At 37.8% G+C, this 17771-nt stretch overlaps 4 protein-coding genes across 9 annotated transcripts; 1 reads left to right on the top strand and 3 right to left on the bottom strand.

Annotated features, from left to right (window-relative positions):
* Positions 1-31: 31 nt before the first annotated feature.
* On the top strand, positions 32-17747 carry LOC107044585 (ribonuclease P protein subunit p25-like protein). Of its 5 annotated transcripts, none has more exons than XM_015266522.2 (4): positions 32-338; positions 16913-17205; positions 17297-17392; positions 17459-17747. In XM_015266522.2, the coding sequence occupies exons 2-4, from the start codon at positions 16913-16915 to the stop codon at positions 17670-17672; spliced, it is 603 nt and encodes a 200-aa protein (XP_015122008.1). In that variant the 5' UTR covers positions 32-338; the 3' UTR covers positions 17673-17747. The 5 variants fall into 5 exon arrangements, with proteins under 5 accessions (XP_015122008.1, XP_015122009.1, XP_015122005.1 ...); XM_015266523.2 differs by having other exon boundaries at positions 32-358; positions 17477-17747; XM_015266519.2 differs by having other exon boundaries at positions 32-358.
* On the bottom strand, positions 507-1200 carry LOC107044586 (peptidyl-prolyl cis-trans isomerase H). Its single transcript, XM_015266524.1, has one exon. The coding sequence runs from the start codon at positions 1085-1087 to the stop codon at positions 533-535; it is 555 nt and encodes a 184-aa protein (XP_015122010.1). The 5' UTR covers positions 1088-1200; the 3' UTR covers positions 507-532.
* Positions 3469-6831, bottom strand: LOC107044582 (tyrosine decarboxylase). The gene is made up of 2 exons (XM_015266515.1): positions 6334-6831; positions 3469-4939 (listed from the first exon to the last, which is right to left on the bottom strand). Exons 1-2 carry the CDS (start codon positions 6532-6534, stop codon positions 3476-3478), a joined length of 1665 nt encoding a protein of 554 aa, XP_015122001.1. The 5' UTR covers positions 6535-6831; the 3' UTR covers positions 3469-3475.
* On the bottom strand, positions 8392-13266 carry LOC107044580 (aromatic-L-amino-acid decarboxylase). Of its 2 annotated transcripts, none has more exons than XM_015266513.1 (10): positions 13066-13266; positions 12261-12374; positions 12133-12184; positions 10873-11312; positions 10106-10344; positions 9863-10037; positions 9614-9779; positions 9278-9521; positions 9112-9186; positions 8392-8585 (listed from the first exon to the last, which is right to left on the bottom strand). In XM_015266513.1, exons 1-10 carry the CDS (start codon positions 13264-13266, stop codon positions 8432-8434), a joined length of 1860 nt encoding a protein of 619 aa, XP_015121999.1. In that variant the 3' UTR covers positions 8392-8431. The 2 variants fall into 2 exon arrangements, with proteins under 2 accessions (XP_015121999.1, XP_015122000.1); XM_015266514.1 differs by having other exon boundaries at positions 8392-8567.
* Positions 17748-17771: the final 24 nt, after the last annotated feature.

Raw genomic sequence — 17771 nt, 5'->3', positions numbered from 1 at the left:
ACATTGTATTTGTAATTAACGTAATGAATAGTTCATGGTTCAACTATTCATTATGATGTATAAAATTGATCTAGGAGTAACCTGAAAATAACTTTCTATGTTGTGGGATGAAGAACAAAAAAAGTAATTTTTATTGATAAAAATATATACTTATATGGATTAAATGAAAAGTGATGATCATTTGATGAGGCCCCCACTGGTGTATCTTATTCTTATTGGTTAGGTTTGCCTTCGTGGTTTGTAAACAGAATAATAACAGTGCACACGTGTGTTCAGTGTTAAAAATCCACTCATAGATTTCATTTTCTCGGAGAATAAAGTTATTTATTGGATAAAGCGTGAGTTTATGTAATTTCTGGTAAGCTATTGAGAGAAAATCCGTGTTTTAAGGGTGAGTGGACGATAAATTCATCTTCGGTGAGCAATTCTAGGTTAAACAGGGAGATTAATTTTCCAATTGAAGACAAATCAACAGTTACAAGTATAAAAGACAATTTATTGAGAAATTTGATATTGTGTACAAGATTTGTTTTTACATTTGCCCACATTGCGAGATGGTAACTGGAATTTTGGGTTTATTATTTGGCCCAGTCGGCACATTTTCTACCTTTCTCATGACCAAGAGTCCATCGATAACACGCCCAAACACAACATGTTTGCCGTCCAAAAAATTGCATTTAGCACAAGTAATAAAGAATTGACATCCATTTGTGTCTTTTCCACTGTTGGCCATGGACAGCAGTCCCGGTGAGTCATGTTTTAGGGTAAAATTTTCATCAGGAAATGTACTCCCGCCGTATATGCTGAGTACTCCAGTGCCATCTCCATTGACAAAGTCACCACCTTGAATCATAAAATCCTTGATGACCCGGTGAAAGATAGCCCCTTTGAAACCCAATGGCACTCCATCCTTTCGGTACTCTCCGGTGCAAAATTGTCTGAAGTTCTCTGAAGTCTTGGGGCAGACATCTTCGAAAAGTTCGAATATCATTCGACCAATTTCGGTATTTCCCACGGAAACATCGAAAAACACCACCGGGTTATTCGGGTTTCGAAGTTGGGCCTGAATTTGATTCCACGTCGGCATCTCCTGCTCTTGTTATTTATTTGATTGTTTAGTTCGTTGGCAAGTCTCGCGGGTTAGCAATTGGTTGTTTACAGAAATTGTAAACATAACCTTGTTCCTGGATTCGGGCGACAGTAGCGCTGTCTTGGGAAGAATTAAAAATGTGTCTGGTAAAAATTTGAAGCATTGTAATCGCTCAAATTTAAGTTTTGAATTTTTCGTGTTATATCGACCCATTGTCATCCAAAAATTTCGGAAATGCAATTTTTAGTCCGTGTCCGTAAGTAAACAAGTTTTCTTCGATTGTTCAGTAATGAATCGATGGAATTGAATCTTCTTTCTCCTCGGATGTAGGTATTGTTGAGCCGTATCAATCGCCATTAATTAAAATTTAATTCATTTATAATTTTTTAAATTTTTTAAATTTTTCGAAAATTGTTTTCTTCGCGATAACTAAAAAGAAATGTTCTGAATTGATTGAATGATGGCATGAAAAAATTGTTTGGATGTTCTTTTGAGCGAATTCGAAGATGAAGGCGATAGCAATAATTGTTATTTTGATTTATTTGAAAATTTGCAAAAATTCTGTATTTTTTAAAAATCAGAATTCCCGGGATGTCTTTGGATGTCATGCTTCAAATGAATTCAATTTTATCTTAAAATGTGTGTTTTAATGCCATTAAGTTGAAGTTAAACGATGATTACGATAGCTATATTGGTTGATTTTACTTTTACGATGATCGTTGGAAATTTCGAATTTTTCATGTATTCCCCTGAAATTGAGCTTCAAATGTGATGTTTCAAATTCATTTAATTGTGTATAAATAACATTTTTCTATTAACATTTTATTGAAAGGGCTGAGCGGTGAGATAGAACTATAAAAAAGACAATTGGTTGTACAGTATAAGGGGATAATAAGAATAATGATCATGATAAAATTCATCCTAGTTGAAAATCTGACAAAATTAGTTGAAAAGAAATTTTATTCAATTTAATAAAATGACATAAATAATGAATTTTACATGATAGAAATGATGTGCATATTGCTAATTTATTAGCAAAAATAACTACACTATATTCAATACAAGGGCAATTTCCCACTTGTTTCAAATAAATGTCAAGGCTCATTGATTGCTGTATTATTTATTATTTATTCCAAATAGTTAATAACAGTAATGCTATCTACACTGGATTGATGAGATTGAACTCATTTTTAATAATTGAGTTCTTCAATCGGCTAATTGAGTGATTCAATTATTGATCGATGTTCTACCCAAAAAGGCAATTCTTCAATATAGCTCATTGGGGAACATTATTCATAATACAACTAAAATCTCCTCATTTATAAATACTACTACAACTGTTAATATTTTTATTCTTTCTATTATCATATCATCAATATATACTATGATGGCAGCTCAAGTTATGGTTATCAATGATAATATAAATTTATTTATTTATTTATTTATATTTTCCAAGTACAATTTTTCATTGTTGCCATTGAAAAAATCATAGGGATTCTCTCGAAATTGACTTTGTTCAAATATTCTCGAGAAAGTGGTATACAGATAATGACTCGATAATACGGTTACAAATTTCTATTATTAAACGAAATAAATGCTTTGGTATTTTACTTGTTATTCTGGGTCGCCGCATTGATGCCATTTGGCGCAATTCAAGCAAAACAATTTTTTTTATTATTGGGAGTACTGATGAGAATAATAATTTTCTATTCCGTAAATCACTGATTTGTGATGAATGTGATGAATTACGCTTTGCCTATTAACGAGTTCCTCAAATGATAAGTCCTGATGAGATTAAACACGGTAGGGTTGCCCTACACTGGCAATTTTTTTCTCAATTAATTTTTTTGTCGAGCGCGGCTAGCGAGAATGTGCGCAGCGCTCACCGTGCGACCACTCTCGTAGCGGAAATTTGACGAGTGGTGTTGCCGAGCCTCGTGATAGTCCTAAGCAGCGTGTGCGGAGTGAGGGGTCGCTGGCGGGTGATATGTTTATAGTGTCGTATGGCTCTGGCAACGCTGCGCTCGAGAATGTACGGACGGCGCAGCGCTGACCACGCGGCCAACGACATTCGACGAAGATGTGCGTCTACAGGAGAGTTAACAAGAAAAATTTGTTTGCTTGAATTGCGTCAAACAGTCGTTCCTCGACTGTTCTCCTTTGCCCCACTCACCCCTACGCGATTAACTTCCCTCAACCATGATGAATCTGCAATTACTCAATTATCTACAGATCGCCATGACTCGCGGCATATCAAATGAGCACCTCTTTGGTGCTCGATAATTCTTCGAGATCAGTGCGATAATTGAAAAGCCTATCTACAGCCCTGGCTCACGTTACCCCTAAATACTGCTCACTACTCGGTACCGTAAGCCTTATCGCGTTCTACCGACTGCTGCACCGTATAGCTTCATCCTCAACATTATCAATCTGCGAATTGCCATCCTCAACAACCATTATGGGTGTTGCACCATCATGCAGAGCAGATTTGGATTTGGTTCTTTTGTAAACATCTCTGGTGACACTTCTGGTGAAGCTGAACTTTCTGACGAGCTTCTTGTCGAGGGGCGCCGGACTCTTGGGGCTCTTGGCCATAAGTTCGCCGTCACCGCCGTCATTGTGAGTGAGCAACACCTCGGTCGCGTGCTCCTCGATTATCTCCAGGGCAAAGTCAATATCGTCCTCATTAGCGTTCTCCTTGGTAACGCAGAACCTAATTATGTACTTGCCCCTCATCCTCGAGGGAATCATGTGAAGCTTGCCCGAGGCATTGATATTAGCCAAGAGCTCTTGATTCAATTCATCACTCTCTCTCAGCCTGAAGCACACCAGTCCGACCTTCACTTCATTCATAACTTCAAATTTTTTTTTCTTCCTCATAATTCTCTCGAATCTGCACGCCAATCTTATGTGGTTTCTGATGTACTTCTGCAAGCCACTGATGCCGTAAGTCCGCATGACAAACCACAGTTTGAGGGCTCGGAATCTTCGGCTCAGTGGAATGCCCCAGTGACGATAGTCAATCGACTCGGATGCATTGGCATGCTGGAGATAAAGAGGATCAACAACAAGTGCTGACGTTAATTTCACTCTGTCACGTACCCACAGACAAGAGCAATCGAAATTGACGAGCAGCCATTTGTTTGGATTTGTATTGAATGAGTCAGCGTATTCTATTCCATTCATGAGATAACGAAGCTCAGGACAGATGAAAGAGTTGCCAGCGTAGGCACCGTCGACGTGGAGCCAGATCCGTTTCCGTCGAGCGATGGGGCCGATCTCCTCGAGATTGTCGAAGGAGCAGCAGCCGGTGGAGCCCAATGTCGTGGAGACGAAGAATGGCACAAGACCGTGACTGAGATCTTCATCAACGGCGGCCTCCAGTGCGGCTCCTCTCAGCGAGCACTTGTCGTCTGGCACCAGGACTCGTAGCTTCACCAGGCATATCATCGCTGCCTTTTCGACGCACGAATGCGCCTCCATCGAGCAGTAGGCTACCAATCTTGGGAGAAATGCCGAGTCCTCTGTCAACGGCTCTTTGGCCTTCAAAAGCTTTATTGCGTGGGCTCTGGCTGCCAGCATTGTCACCAAAATGCATTCCGATGCTGAGCCCTGAATCACTCCTCCCCCCTTTGAATTGTGGGGCTCCGACAGAAATATTGAAGGCAGATTGAGAGCTTTTGCGTACCAATCTAGAACGATTGTCTCCAGTTCTGTGCACGCTGGACTTGCTGCCCAAGAAAAGCCTATACAGCCAATGGCGTCTGACAGCATGTCCCCCAGGATCGAGGGGAATGAGTTTCCTGATGGGAAATATGCGTGAAAGCGCGGGTGCTGCCAGTGGGTTATCTGAAAATAGAGATATCGGGTTATTTGGAGCGTTCGTCGGTTAATTGATGCCGGAATGGGGAGAGAAAAATCAATTATCGACGTGAAGCCAATTATCAACTTTTCCTGAGTTATATTGGTTTCATTAATGGAACAAGTTTGATCACTCATGCTGAATTTTTCATCAATTTATATTTTTAATTAATAAATTAGTGGTAATTAAATCGAGAGGTGAAGCATCGGCGGTGCATTGTATGTAGGTTTTTTTATCAGAATATTCTGTAGAGGAAAGGTATAACGGGTTGAGGGGAGACTACTGTGAGGTTTAGAAGTCGCGGGCTATTGGAGTGAGATTTCAAAGGTTTGAAGATCAGTTGTATATGTCTAAAATCGAATAATTAGTGGAATAAAAATTAATTGTTTATTGTTCGTTTGCACCGCAGACGCTTAAAATGTTAAAAATTGTCCAGGGCCTCCAATTTTTGAGCTACAGAGGTTTTTTTTCAAAATTTGAGACAAAATGTGTACAATAACAATTAGGAATTCGTTTTTTTTTAATTCGACTTCTACTGACAACAACAAAATTTTTTTTTCTTATATAAAGAAACTTCTGACTTGAAAATTTTCAAGTGTAAAATATCTTGCGCTAAGATAATAAAAACTTTCGTCACGTAATTTTATACTTGTCTTAAAGACGAGGACAATTTCTCAAACCAAGTAAAATTGAATTAATGCGTTCAACACTTTTTTAGCCTCAATTCTAAAATATTTAAATGCAAAAACCACTTTAATTGATTTGAGAACTCGTTTTCTTGATATGAAGAAATTGTCCTCATCGTTCGGACAAGTATAAAATTTTTTTGGCGTAAGATTTTTCTTCTTAGTGTGAGATATTGCGCCATTCATGTATAGTGGACAAAAAAAATCCTTATATTTAAAATATTTTTTCGATTCTTTCAGACATATTTTTTGGGCTATTTTACATGAATGGGCTATTTTACGTTTTCAAAATTTTTGAAAAAAAAAATTTCGTTTTTAACATTTTAGTCGTCTGCTTCGCTGCTGAATTCACACTGATATTCCAATTAATCAATTTAATAGCGAAGTGGTAAATCGGGTTGAGTCGATTTTGACTATTGCCCAGTTTTTGACGAATATCTCGGAATCTAAAAGAGATAGAGAAATTTTCGTCACGACCTTTTTTGTAGAGCCAATTGAGGGCTATAAAAAAGCTGATGAAAAAAATTTTGCTGTCTCTTAGATTCCGAGATATTCATCAAAAATTGGCCAGAAGTCAAAATCGACTTGACCCGGTTTACGCTTCGCTACTGAATTTGATGACAAGTGTTCCCGCGAGATTATAAACAATTTAAAGATAACAGAGGCAGTTTCGTGCAATTGCTCCTTATCCTTACCCCCGGCATAATCTTGCTCTCTACGTCTCTCATGATGTCATCCCAGGATTCCGGCTTGCTCGGAGCTTCCTTAGGAAGTAGAGGTCTCAAATAGCCCGGATCCACATTGGCAGTGACTCTCTTTCCCTCCAGTGTTCTCAGATAATCACAAATATACTCGATCATCTCTTTCCCTCTAACTCGAAATTCCTCGACATTCATCCTTCACTTGTTGATCAATTCAATAAATTTTCCACACAAAAAACTGGGATGAATTTCTTCAAGACGATGTTTCTATTCATTGGCACTATACGGCGACTGTTTCCACTTGAGCCGAGCTGACTCGACTTTTATAAGCAACTACGTTCCCCACCTCTCCATTGAACAATAGTGTTATTTATTCCCCCAGTAAAAAATTGTTATTCTTTTGCAGAAAGAGATGAAAGAAATTCGTTCATCAACAGTTTATTATCGATAGTAATAAGTGATTTTGCGTTGGAGGAATTTTTGTTGGATAGATCTTTAGTGGACGAAGGTTTTAACTCGAATAAAAGTGACACGAGGGTGGTTGACTGTGATCATCGGCTATTGAAGGGGTGGTTAACGGGTATGGCAATTCTCCCCTCCCCTGGTCCATACGTTTATAAATAGAGTGGTTTACCTCTTCACCTACATTGAACAACCACAATAAAAAACATTGGAAAAACGTTCGTGTGTATATATAGTTAGTTCAATCAGGGTAATAATAAGAGATTTCTTTTTTTTTTTCACTTGGTGGCAGACACAGGGGAGAACAGTCTCGGTCCACTGCAGATGGAGTTTCAATGGTGTATATTCTTTTTTATCGATTTATATGTTCAATGGACATGAAGGGGTCTGTGTGAAAAACAGTTCAACTTTTTTATTTATGAAATGCACAGCTAAGAAGGAAAAAACATTGGTGGTTAATGCTGTGGAAGTATTCGCTAAACTCACCGATTCCAGCGGATAATGTCATTGAACTAAACTCGTTAACACTCCGTTGGCCGCGCAAAAGTTACGAACGCCGTGAGCGCCCCATCGCACCAGCATAAATCGACAGAATGGTAAATCTGAAAGATCTAGGAAAAATCGAAAAAAATCAAGAGTGATAGAGATCGTATACTTGAAGAAGTCCCGTGAAATTTTTTATGCTCGGTGTTGCCCTTAATTATGTATTCAAGCTCAAAGTTGCCATGTTTTTTGGAAAATTTGCCTTACACACGGTACACGCACGGACAGAAATATTCAGTAAAAATTACGGAACCATTCACGTAATCCGCAATGGGGGAACGTTTTCCGGCAATTTTTATAGGAATGGAAGAGAAGATTCATCACCGAATAAAGTACGAAATTGTCACGTAATTTTTACCGAAGAAGTCAAATCTTACAGAAACTTGCCGACTTATTATCCTAGCGGACCAAGTTAAGAGTTCAACTCTTGCATATTTCCACTACTTTAAAGAGTTCGTTCAGAATTGGGGTAATGTCGGATGATCCTATGGGGTTCTCTGAACTCTTAACTGTCTTCAAAGTTGAGAGATGAGTTTTGGCGGGTGCTGGACGGCGAGGAGGGGGAATTTTTGAGCCCAAAAAAACATTCATATCTTGTCTGACATCTCTGCTACGAACTAGACTCCCATCCCATTCATATCTTGTCTCTCATCTCGGCTAAACTGACTCTCTCAGTTTATAACAGAAATGTCAGACAAGATATGAATGTTTTTTTGGGCTCAAATAAAAGAGCGGGTTGAAAAATGGTGTGCGGATGTGATATTATGTCGACTTTTCTCTTAATGTAGACACTTTAAAATGAGAGGTCAAATTTTTTCAAATTTTTCTGAGGCTTTACTGCATTGCAATTTGAAAAATCGCAAAAAGTGCGACGCGGCGCTCATAGCGTGACCGACAGACTGGCGGGGATTCCCTCACGATGCGACCACTTAAGGGTTTAAGTATAAAATGGATGTCACACATGTCCCCAAAAGTGAAAGGGAAAATCATAGTTTTTGGAGCCATTTGATAATCTTTTTTAATACTTTCAACTTTGATGGGGAAACGAATTACTTTCATTTGTTAGTCAAGCAAAATACATTTTTTTCTATGTTCTTCCATTGGGTGATCTTGCGCGCGAGGGTGATACTGATGGTGATGGCTCGGGACTGCATCCGTTGCTACTCCCACGACGGCTTCCTGTGCCGGTTTTCAAGCGCACCATCGTATCCAAATGACGAAACCTTAAAAAATCCAGTAAGCTTCAAACAAGCTCTGATCAATATATTTAGTGAATGAATGCCAATTGTGGAGAGTGGAGTGAGCGAGAAGAGATGTGAACATAAAATTTGCCAAGGGAAATGGGGTGAACAGGCCAATTCCTGGACGGTTCAGGAAATTCGAATTTCGTGATATGATCTAAAATAGAAGAATCACCTAAATGGGGATATGATGGCTTCCATACCTTCAAGAATATTTTAATTATCAGAAAAAAATTATTTGAAGTGAAAATAACAAAACAAAGAATAATTAAATTAGGAAATAGTTGAATGCAGCCGAAATCCCTAATTTCTGGACGACTGGGCCATATTTTATTTATTTATTGAATGTCGATCGATAGAAAAAATAATCGATCACACGATTATGCACGGGTAATATTATTGAAAGGTGAAATAATCAGTACAATTTTCATGTTATTCACGGAATATTCAATGCAAGGAGAAATCGTCCAGAAAATGACCTGTTTACCCTATGATGATTGGAGGAGAAAAAAAAACAATGAAATACCTGAGGGATAATTCACTGGTGTCTGTAGACTCTTTGGACATGAGATAAGCCAATGGCCAAGAGATCCAGGAACGCCTGAAAAGAAAAACAAAAAAATTTTACTCGCGGTTATTCATGTCGTCGCTAGTCTCTGCGGCATTGTTAATTAATAGCAATCATAACATACGTTGGCGGGGGATTTGAGCCGATTCCTCCAATTGTCGCTTGGGTTTCCAATTTGGCGGGTTGATTGGGAGTTTTAGTGAATCCGGGCTGGATGGCGGGATCGGAAACCATGCGAACAAAGAATGATCTCCTTTGTTCGAGTGTTGCCTTTCGCTTCTTTTCCCGGATATCAGCCAGTTCGTCCATAACATCTTTAGACTCCAACATTTCGGAGAGAATATCCGTGATGACAGTCCATGCAATTTCTGATTAAAATCAAAGAGAGTATTTTGCAATAATTTGTGAAAACTAATTAAAAGGAGAAAAAACTTTATTTTTCCTTCTTTTTAATACTTACCGACATCTTCGACGTTAGCATTCGGCGCTGCAAGAGCAAATCTGATAGTGTACCGATGATTAACATTAGCAGGGACCATGTGAATTCTGCCAGAATCGTTTATTGCACTCAGTAGTTTCTGATTGAGTTTATCAGTGCCTTTAGCTCGAAAGCAAACCAATCCCAACTGTAACAGATGAGTCTTTCTCCTGTTTTGTGTTGACGCAAAATTCAAACTACTATAAATGTGGAAAAAATCGTCATAATTACCACAACTTGATTGCAAATTTCAAATCTCGAGTCCTTCTTGACTAAAGATTCAAAGTGTTTGGCTAGTTTACAGTGGTTTCTTATGTACGCCTGTAGACCGGAAATTCCGTAGCTCCTCATTACGAACCAAAGTTTTAAGGATCTAAATCTTCGACTCAGTGGAATACTCCAGTGTCTTGAAATGAAACGAATTATAAGGAAATGGAATTTCATATTTTTCTCCCTTGTTAATGCAGACATTACCTATAATCAATGGCAGTATCCGCATGAGTATGCTGTAGATACAAAGGATCAACTACGAGTGCACTTGTCAACTTGAATCGATCCCTGACCCACAAACAAGAGCAGTCGAAGTTGGTTAGGAGAAACTTGTTCGTATTCGTATTAAACGAATCTGCATATTCAATGCCTGACATGAGGTACTTCAACTCTGGACAAATGAATGAGTTTCCGGCGTAAGCCGCGTCAATGTGGAGCCAAATCTATTGGAGGAAGAGGAGGAGGAGCCAAAATTTTTCTTTATTTAAAAAAATACTGTTGTAAGGTCACGCGCGAAAAAATCCTATAGGATTTTCGATAGGATTTCATATGAGATTTTCAACAGAATTTGAAATGTCGAAAGCAGAGCAATTATTCATGTTTGAGACTTTCGAACCAAACAAATTCTTTTTTTGGCAATTTTCAACTAGCGATTTTGTTGGCCCAAACAAGTCTTGTTTGACAACGTGTTTGTTTTTCTCTCAGTGTAATGAGGGTCTATAGGGGTCATGTGGAGGTCATATTTTGTGAGGGTCATATGAAGGTCATTTGATCCTCATCTGACCCCTATATATGACCTCCATATGACCCTTATATGATCCCCATATGACTTTTGGCCCTCACTCTGACCCTTATGACCCTAAATTTCATAGGAAATCCTACAAGACATTCTGTAGGAAATCCAATAGGAGAAAACTGATTGGAAATCCTGGAAGAAATCCTATAAGAAATGTTTTTTTTCCATCACTTACCCCAGGATATTTCTTGCAAACAAGGCCAATCTCGTTGAGATTATCGAATGAGCAGCAGGCAGTTGTACCGAAAGTTGTGGAAACAAAGAAGGGCACCCTTCCCTCAGCAACATCCGCCTCAATGGCCTGTCTGAGTGTTTCGCCCCTGAGAACACTCTTTTCATCAGGCTCGAGGATCCTCAGTTTAACGAAACAAATCATGGCATCTTTTTCAACACAACTGTGCGACTCTCGGCTGCAATAGGCCATAAGCTTGCCCAGCAGGGCTGTTTCATCCAGATGTGCATTTGCCGGTGATTCCTTTAATCTGGCAATGGCCTGTGCTCTCGCTGCCAACATACAGACAAGAACACTCTCCGAGGCTGAGCCCTGTATAACGCCTCCACCTTTGCTACCATTGCTGAAGTACAGAAAGTCATTTGGAAGACCTATTGCCTTGCCTGGAGGCGGAGAGGAGAGGACAAATGATGGATTAATTGATTAATGGAATCAGTCTTTTATTGAGCTTATTCTTGTTTTTGCCTCCGAATGGAAGCATTGTAATCGTTCAAATTTGAATTTTGGCTTTTTCGTTGTATCGAATAATGAATCGATGGAATTGAATCTTTTTTCCCTCAAATGGAGGTACTGTTGAGCCCCATCCATCGCTGTTAATTGATATTTAATTCATTCATTAACTTTTAACATTTTTGAGTTAAAAAAAATGATTTTTTCACGATAACTAATAAAATGTTCTTAATTGATTGAATGATGGCTTAAAAAAATTGTTTGGAGGTCCTTTCGACCGAGTGTGAAGATGAAGGCGATTGCAATAATCGCTATTTTGAGTTATGTAAGAATTTGCAAAAATTCTGTATTTTTTGAAAATCAGAATTCCCGATTTTTTGAAAATTTCGAATTTTTCATGAATTTTCCTGAAGGTGAGATTTCTGATGGTTTTAAATGCGATGGTTCAAATTCATTCAAGTACGTATAAATCAAACTTTTCTGTTAACATTTTATCGAAGAGCTGAGGGGAGAGATAGAGCTGTAATAAAGACAATCGGTTGTATAGAAGAAAGAGATAAGAGTAATGATTCAATCAATAATGAGTTGAAAAGAAATCCTATTCAACTTAATAAAACGAAATAAGCAATGAATTAGCAATGATAGAAGGAAATGATGCGCAAAATAACCATTCGGAAGCGCATTACTAATTTATTAGCAAAAATAACTGTACTATATTCAATACAAGAGCAATTTCCCACTTGTTTTATTTACCGAACCAATCGCAGACTATTGTCTCCAACTCTGTGCACGCTGGGCTCGCCGCCTGGAATTGCGTAATTTGTCATTTCATCATAATGTCAAATGAAGAAAATGAGAGAGCCAATTTTTAATCGACAAACCCATGAGAATCCGATGCATCCAATAGCATCCGACAACATATCCCCCAAAATCGAAGGAAATGAATTGCCTGCCGGAAAGTATGCGTGGAAACGAGGATGTTGCCAGTGCGTTATCTAAAGAAATGAAACAAAAACAAGCAAATGATTGCAACAATGATAGGATGCGTCACATAATTCAGTAGCGAAGTGGTAAAGTCAAGTCAATTTTAACTATTGGCCAGTTTCCAAAGCCGATTGACACGCACGGAAAAATTTAATAGAAAAACCTATCGATTTCGTTAGAAAATTCTATTGAATTTCTATTAAACTTTCTGTTAGTTTTTGGCTGATTTTATTGACATGTTCAATAGAAAAAATTCAATAGAAAAAGCCAACAGAATTCGATTTTTCTATATAACTTATTCTTTTCATATATTTTCTATAGAATTTGCGCGACTCAAATTTTCCAAGTTTTTTTCATTCTATTTTTCTTTTTTTTCTCATCAAGGAAATCAAACGAAAAAACTTGGAAAATTTGAGTCGAATTCTATTGATTTTTTCTACTGAATATTTTCTATTGAACATTTCAATAGAATCGGCCAAAAACCAATCGAACAGTTCAATAGAAATTCAATAGAATTTTCTAATGAATTCGATAGGTTTTTCTATTAAATTTTTTCGTCCGTGGAGAGCTACAAAAAACGTAAATATAATGACGAAAATTTCGCTATCTCCCTTGGATTCAGAAATATTCCTCAAAAACTCAACTGCCAGATGACTCGACTTGAACCGTTTTACCACTTCGCTACTGAATTGATTCACTCACTCCAGGCATTATCTTGGATTCAACGTCACTCATTATGTTTTCCCATGATTCGCCCTCTTGGGGTGCTTCCGCGGGTAACATTGGCCTTAAGTAACCCGGCCCGACGTCCGGTGTCACTCTACGATTATGTATATTGCTCATAAAGTCACATATATACTCAACCATCTCCTTTCCACGGACACGAAACTCGTCAACGTCCATCTCTGCGAATTAATATTATCTCTTCAGACAACACTGAAAATTTCCGTGAATTTTCCAATTCGATTGATTGTGGTAATTTTTCTAATAATTTTCCAATTGCTCGCTTTTCTCGGTGGTTTTTCAATTATTGGACAGACGTTTTGTCTCTTGTGAAAAAGAAAAAAAATTTTTATTTTAATTAAATGGCTTTGCCACGCGGCGAAAACACCAATGCATTTAATGCGAGTTTAATGAAGCCCTACCTGTTGTTAAGTGATCCAGTGACGATTAAGGGGAGTTTTAGACGGACTGAAACTGGAGGAAAATTGATTTGAAAGATGATGTTAGCTTCAGGAAAGCCAGATGGTGACTCCGGGAATTGAATGGGGGTTGAATTGGTCTGTTAGTCTTCGGTGTTCTCCTTCGTCCCGATTCCCATGGCGCAGGCGTTCCCCAAGAAGAATTTCAAGACAATGCCGGGGGGTTCCTTGGGAGATGAACCGTCCGATTAATGCCTGATAATTTGCTCGTTATTATTTACGGGAGAAAATTATCCCATCCCCTTGAGTTATTTACCCCAATTTCATCAATTAAAAATCATCTCCGAACGCGCTGGTCTTGGAGAGATATTAGAAAATTGATGTTTCTTCTCAACATAAATGTCCCTCGAGTTGTAGAAAAAATTTCATGTGTGAGGCCACGAAATTCTATCAATTGAGGGAGTATGGAAATTTTTATTCAACGAAATACGATTTTTAATGGTTCACTCCAGCCAATGCCGCAACCCTGGATGTCCTCAAGGACACTCTGAGTAAATTGGATGTTTAACTCGATTTAAATGCCGCGAACCACGAGTGTTATTAAAGAAGTTGTCATCAGCACGCCTCCGCCCTCTCTTTCAGGAGTCTCCTTCTCCTCATCCACCTTTTTTCATTCAATTGGAATATTGAATCAACGCACCGATCTAATATGAATATTCAGTGTCAAATTACGTTGAATTTTCAGTGAAATCTAAAATTTCATAATTTTTCCCCCTAAATCGAATTTAGTGCCGCTGTCCTGAAAATTCAACAATATATTTACCGGAATTTTATGGTTTTCTATTCATTCTCAGGGAAAAATGGAACGGAAATTTATAGCTCTGTTTGATCTTTCCACGAAATTCTGAATTTTCAGTGACAAGATTTCCTGAAATTTCAGTGGAACTTGAACACGATAAAAATTTCCGGAATTTGGTACGGAAAATTCAGACGAAATTTGTTAACAGTGTGAGCATGTCACTGAATGATGTTTCAAGACTTTCTTCGCCGTCAATAACTTGATGGTATGCTTCTGACTGGTTTTTGCATAATAAATTTTTTTCACTCTCGGGTATGTCTCCCCCATTTTTTAAATTTTTCTCTTTCTCGCCCACGCGCCCTCCCTCCACCAAATTCTTTCCATCCCCCTGTATCGCGTTTGCTAAAGGTTTGAGGAAAACCTAAGTTAGGGAAAAACTCGACCAGATAAAGTCGTCACTTCTGAGACTTCTAAATCATTTTCCGAAATTACATTAAATTAAAGAAAACCCGAAAAATGGAAATATCTCGGAAACTTTGTACGAACGGTTAGACATATTTTGATTGATTGAGAAAAAAAACGTCGAGACGAATATTTTGAAAAAAAAAAATGAAATCGGTTGAGTAGTTTTTCAGATATTTGCGAAAAACTATTTGGAAACAAATGGCGATTTTTCAAAAACGGCCTGGTCGATCGGGTTTAAAATTTAACACAGAGTTAGTTCTCATTAATACCTATAATCGTAGAAAATTTCCGATTTTTTGAAATTATTTTAGTCCCTTAATTCTTCAATTTTCTCCAGCGAATAAAAACCAGTCCATCAGTGCGAGAGCACTGACGACCTGAAAGAAAAAATAAAAAAAATAAAATAAAGAGGAAGCCCAAAGTCCTTGAATGGTAACAGCCCGCTTGTGAATGACCAGACTTTTCAGTACTTCAGTGGGTGCGTTGGGGGTCACCCCAACCTTTAGGGATAAAAACCTTCATAATGCTGGAATGCGAGAGGAAGGAGGACTGGGGATGGCTCGAATGGGGTGAATTCGAACGTGGAGTAAACGCTTAATAATGCAATATGGCGTTCGAGGCTTCGCAATGCTATTCGTGCTATGCCGGTATACAACTACCATATACACCCACACCATGAAATTCACACATTTCGCCCATAAGCCGATCTACAAGACATTTCTTTTTATTTCTTATTTCATACTCACTGAAGTATCCTTAAATATTCTTTGAATAAAAATAATCGGTAGAAAATGGGATAAAATATTTTATTTTTATTTAAAAATCTCTCGATTGTCTAGATTTATCAAAAGGAACATATGCATCCTCTTTAATATATTTATTCAACAAATGTTGAGCTTGAAAAATGGTATATTTCATTACGCTTTTAATTTCGTTTGAAGCGGCCGAGGAATCAACGCTGGTAATTTCAATGATATAAAGACCACGAGAGATATCTCTGCGTACCGAGAATGGTTTTCCTCCAGAGAAAATTGAATTGAAAGGTGAACTCGTGACCCAGTGTTCCCATCTCCATTTTCCAATATCTTCGATTCGTCTCTCACACCGATAGACCGTCGCGGCGGCTGCTTTTTTACCCTCTTCCATTTCTCACGTCTGTTGTAGTTTTTCTTTCCTTTCGGAATTAATGAAAAATGTCTATTGGAGAATGTGGATTCTTCATTGTCATTATTACTTCGGTTATTAGGGCCGGGTGGGGCAATGTGAACACCAGATTTTAATAATGAGTTGAATTGGATCAAATCTACTGTTCCGACTTCACTTGAAGTTTATAAAAACGAACACATTATCGTCAGATTGAGTCGTAGGCGTTGTAAGGTAAAACAAGAACTGGGTAAAATGGACACTTCGATTTCTTTCTCAATTTTTTATGTTTCAATCAACAATGTTATTCAATTTCTGAAACAGTAGTCATGACTGCGATTTTCAAATTGAAAAAAAAAAACTCATTTTTGACTTTTGTCGTGGGCCCAATTTTTCTTTGCTCATTTATCCTCCCCTCCTCCTATTGTTTTATGGTGATTTCCTTTGTAAGTAGAAAAGTAGCCATCTTACAAACTTGGCAAATGGACAAAAGGTCAGTTGTGTTGGGCGTGCAATTGTCCATCGAAAAAAATTAATAATTTCGAAGTTATTTCAATAGTAAAACAGGAAATCCAAAGCTACGCTATACTTCAAACTGCAGTGCAAAATTTAATAGAGTTGAAGTTTATTTGCTAATGTCTCGTCCAACTCTAATTTCTCTCGATAAAAAGATACCAATACGATTCTGTTGGAAAATGTCTGGCGAAAATTTTCTTCATTAAAAGTTGAATAGGACCAAATCTTGAATAATTTTTCGGTTGTGGACTTTGACAAGAGCAATTTTTAAAAATTCAATTATTAAAAATTTTCTGATAATTGTTTGCGCGTCCGTTTTAGTCCATCTTATACGGATTTATCAGGTCTCCATACGCCCAATGAAGCAATTTGCTAAAATGTGAATTTTGAGAACAATTTTTTTTCGCAAATTTTTCGAGTGTCCATTTTACCCCAGATGTCCATATTGCCCCACCCTCCCCTATTACTTTTTTTTTAATTCCAGATGGGAAGATCTAAATCGAAGAAGTGTCGGAAAGTTGTCATTGCAGATGAAATAAAGGAAGAGACTGATGAAAACTTGATGAGAAATTTACCAGACAAACTACTACTGATGCGAGTGAAGAGTGGAACGAAAATTAGAAATGTTTTTAATCACGCAATCAAAGAATTTTCAAAGTATGAGGGTGTTTTATGGTCCGGTGCTGGGCAGGCAGTAGGAAAAGTCATCTCCTGTGCGGAGATGTTCAAAAGAGAATTTAAAGGGCTCCACCAAGTAACGAAACTTCATTACATCAAGTAAGTTTCAACGATAAAAATATTGATAATGGAATTTTAAAGCAATATTATCTTTCAATCCCCATTTTTTTTCCTTTCTAATGAATTTTAGATCGAAAAATAATTCTAAAGATGAAGGGAATGACAGACAAGTGCCAGAAATTCATATCTGCCTTACTAAAAATCAATTCAACTCCACGGAACTTGGGTAAGCCGAAATTCAGTGGCAATGGGAATAGCAGAAATCTCAATGTTGTGCCTATTGATCGATTAGATTGTTCCATTTATTCAGATACCAAGGGCCAGATGACAACATGTTCCAGAACTCATCCGAGAATGTGTCTGATCAGGGTCAAGGTAGTAGGAGCAAAATTTCTGGCATTGCTGCTGAGGAATTTGCTAAAATGGGTTTGAGAACGGGACAAAAGAGGCCAAGGGAAAATTTCAAGGATAAAACATCAACGAAAAAGTCGAAGCGAATTCCTTAAAATTAATTATTCGAATGTCAGTGATGAAAATGGCTATAAAAGTGTCTAGACATCTAGTCGATTTAGTCTCATTGATCAATTTTTCGTTTTTTCTTCCGC

Source organism: Diachasma alloeum, unplaced genomic scaffold (assembly GCF_001412515.2).
Source record: "Diachasma alloeum isolate Michigan unplaced genomic scaffold, Dall2.0 Dall_scaffold_00760, whole genome shotgun sequence".
Classification (NCBI taxonomy): Eukaryota; Metazoa; Arthropoda; class Insecta; order Hymenoptera; family Braconidae; genus Diachasma; species Diachasma alloeum.
Note: the sequence above shows the minus strand (reverse complement) of the source record. Positions and strands in the feature narration are given on the sequence as shown.

Coding starts and splice junctions, on each gene's coding strand:
- LOC107044582 (XM_015266515.1), bottom strand. CDS start 6,534: ATGAATGTCGAGGAATTTCGAGTTAGAGGGAAAGAGATGATCGAGTAT. Junction 4,940..6,333: donor AGAGCAAGATTATGCCGGGG/GTAAGGATAAGG, acceptor CTCTATTTTCAG/ATAACCCACTGGCAGCACCC.
- LOC107044585 (XM_015266522.2), top strand. CDS start 16,913: ATGGGAAGATCTAAATCGAAGAAGTGTCGGAAAGTTGTCATTGCAGAT. Junction 17,206..17,296: donor ACGAAACTTCATTACATCAA/GTAAGTTTCAAC, acceptor AATGAATTTTAG/ATCGAAAAATAATTCTAAAG. Junction 17,393..17,458: donor TTCAACTCCACGGAACTTGG/GTAAGCCGAAAT, acceptor TTGATCGATTAG/ATTGTTCCATTTATTCAGAT.
- LOC107044580 (XM_015266513.1), bottom strand. CDS start 13,266: ATGGACGTTGACGAGTTTCGTGTCCGTGGAAAGGAGATGGTTGAGTAT. Junction 12,375..13,065: donor AATCCAAGATAATGCCTGGA/GTGAGTGAATCA, acceptor TCATTTCTTTAG/ATAACGCACTGGCAACATCC. Junction 10,345..10,872: donor TTTGCAAGAAATATCCTGGG/GTAAGTGATGGA, acceptor TTCCTCCAATAG/ATTTGGCTCCACATTGACGC.
- LOC107044586 (XM_015266524.1), bottom strand. CDS start 1,087: ATGCCGACGTGGAATCAAATTCAGGCCCAACTTCGAAACCCGAATAAC.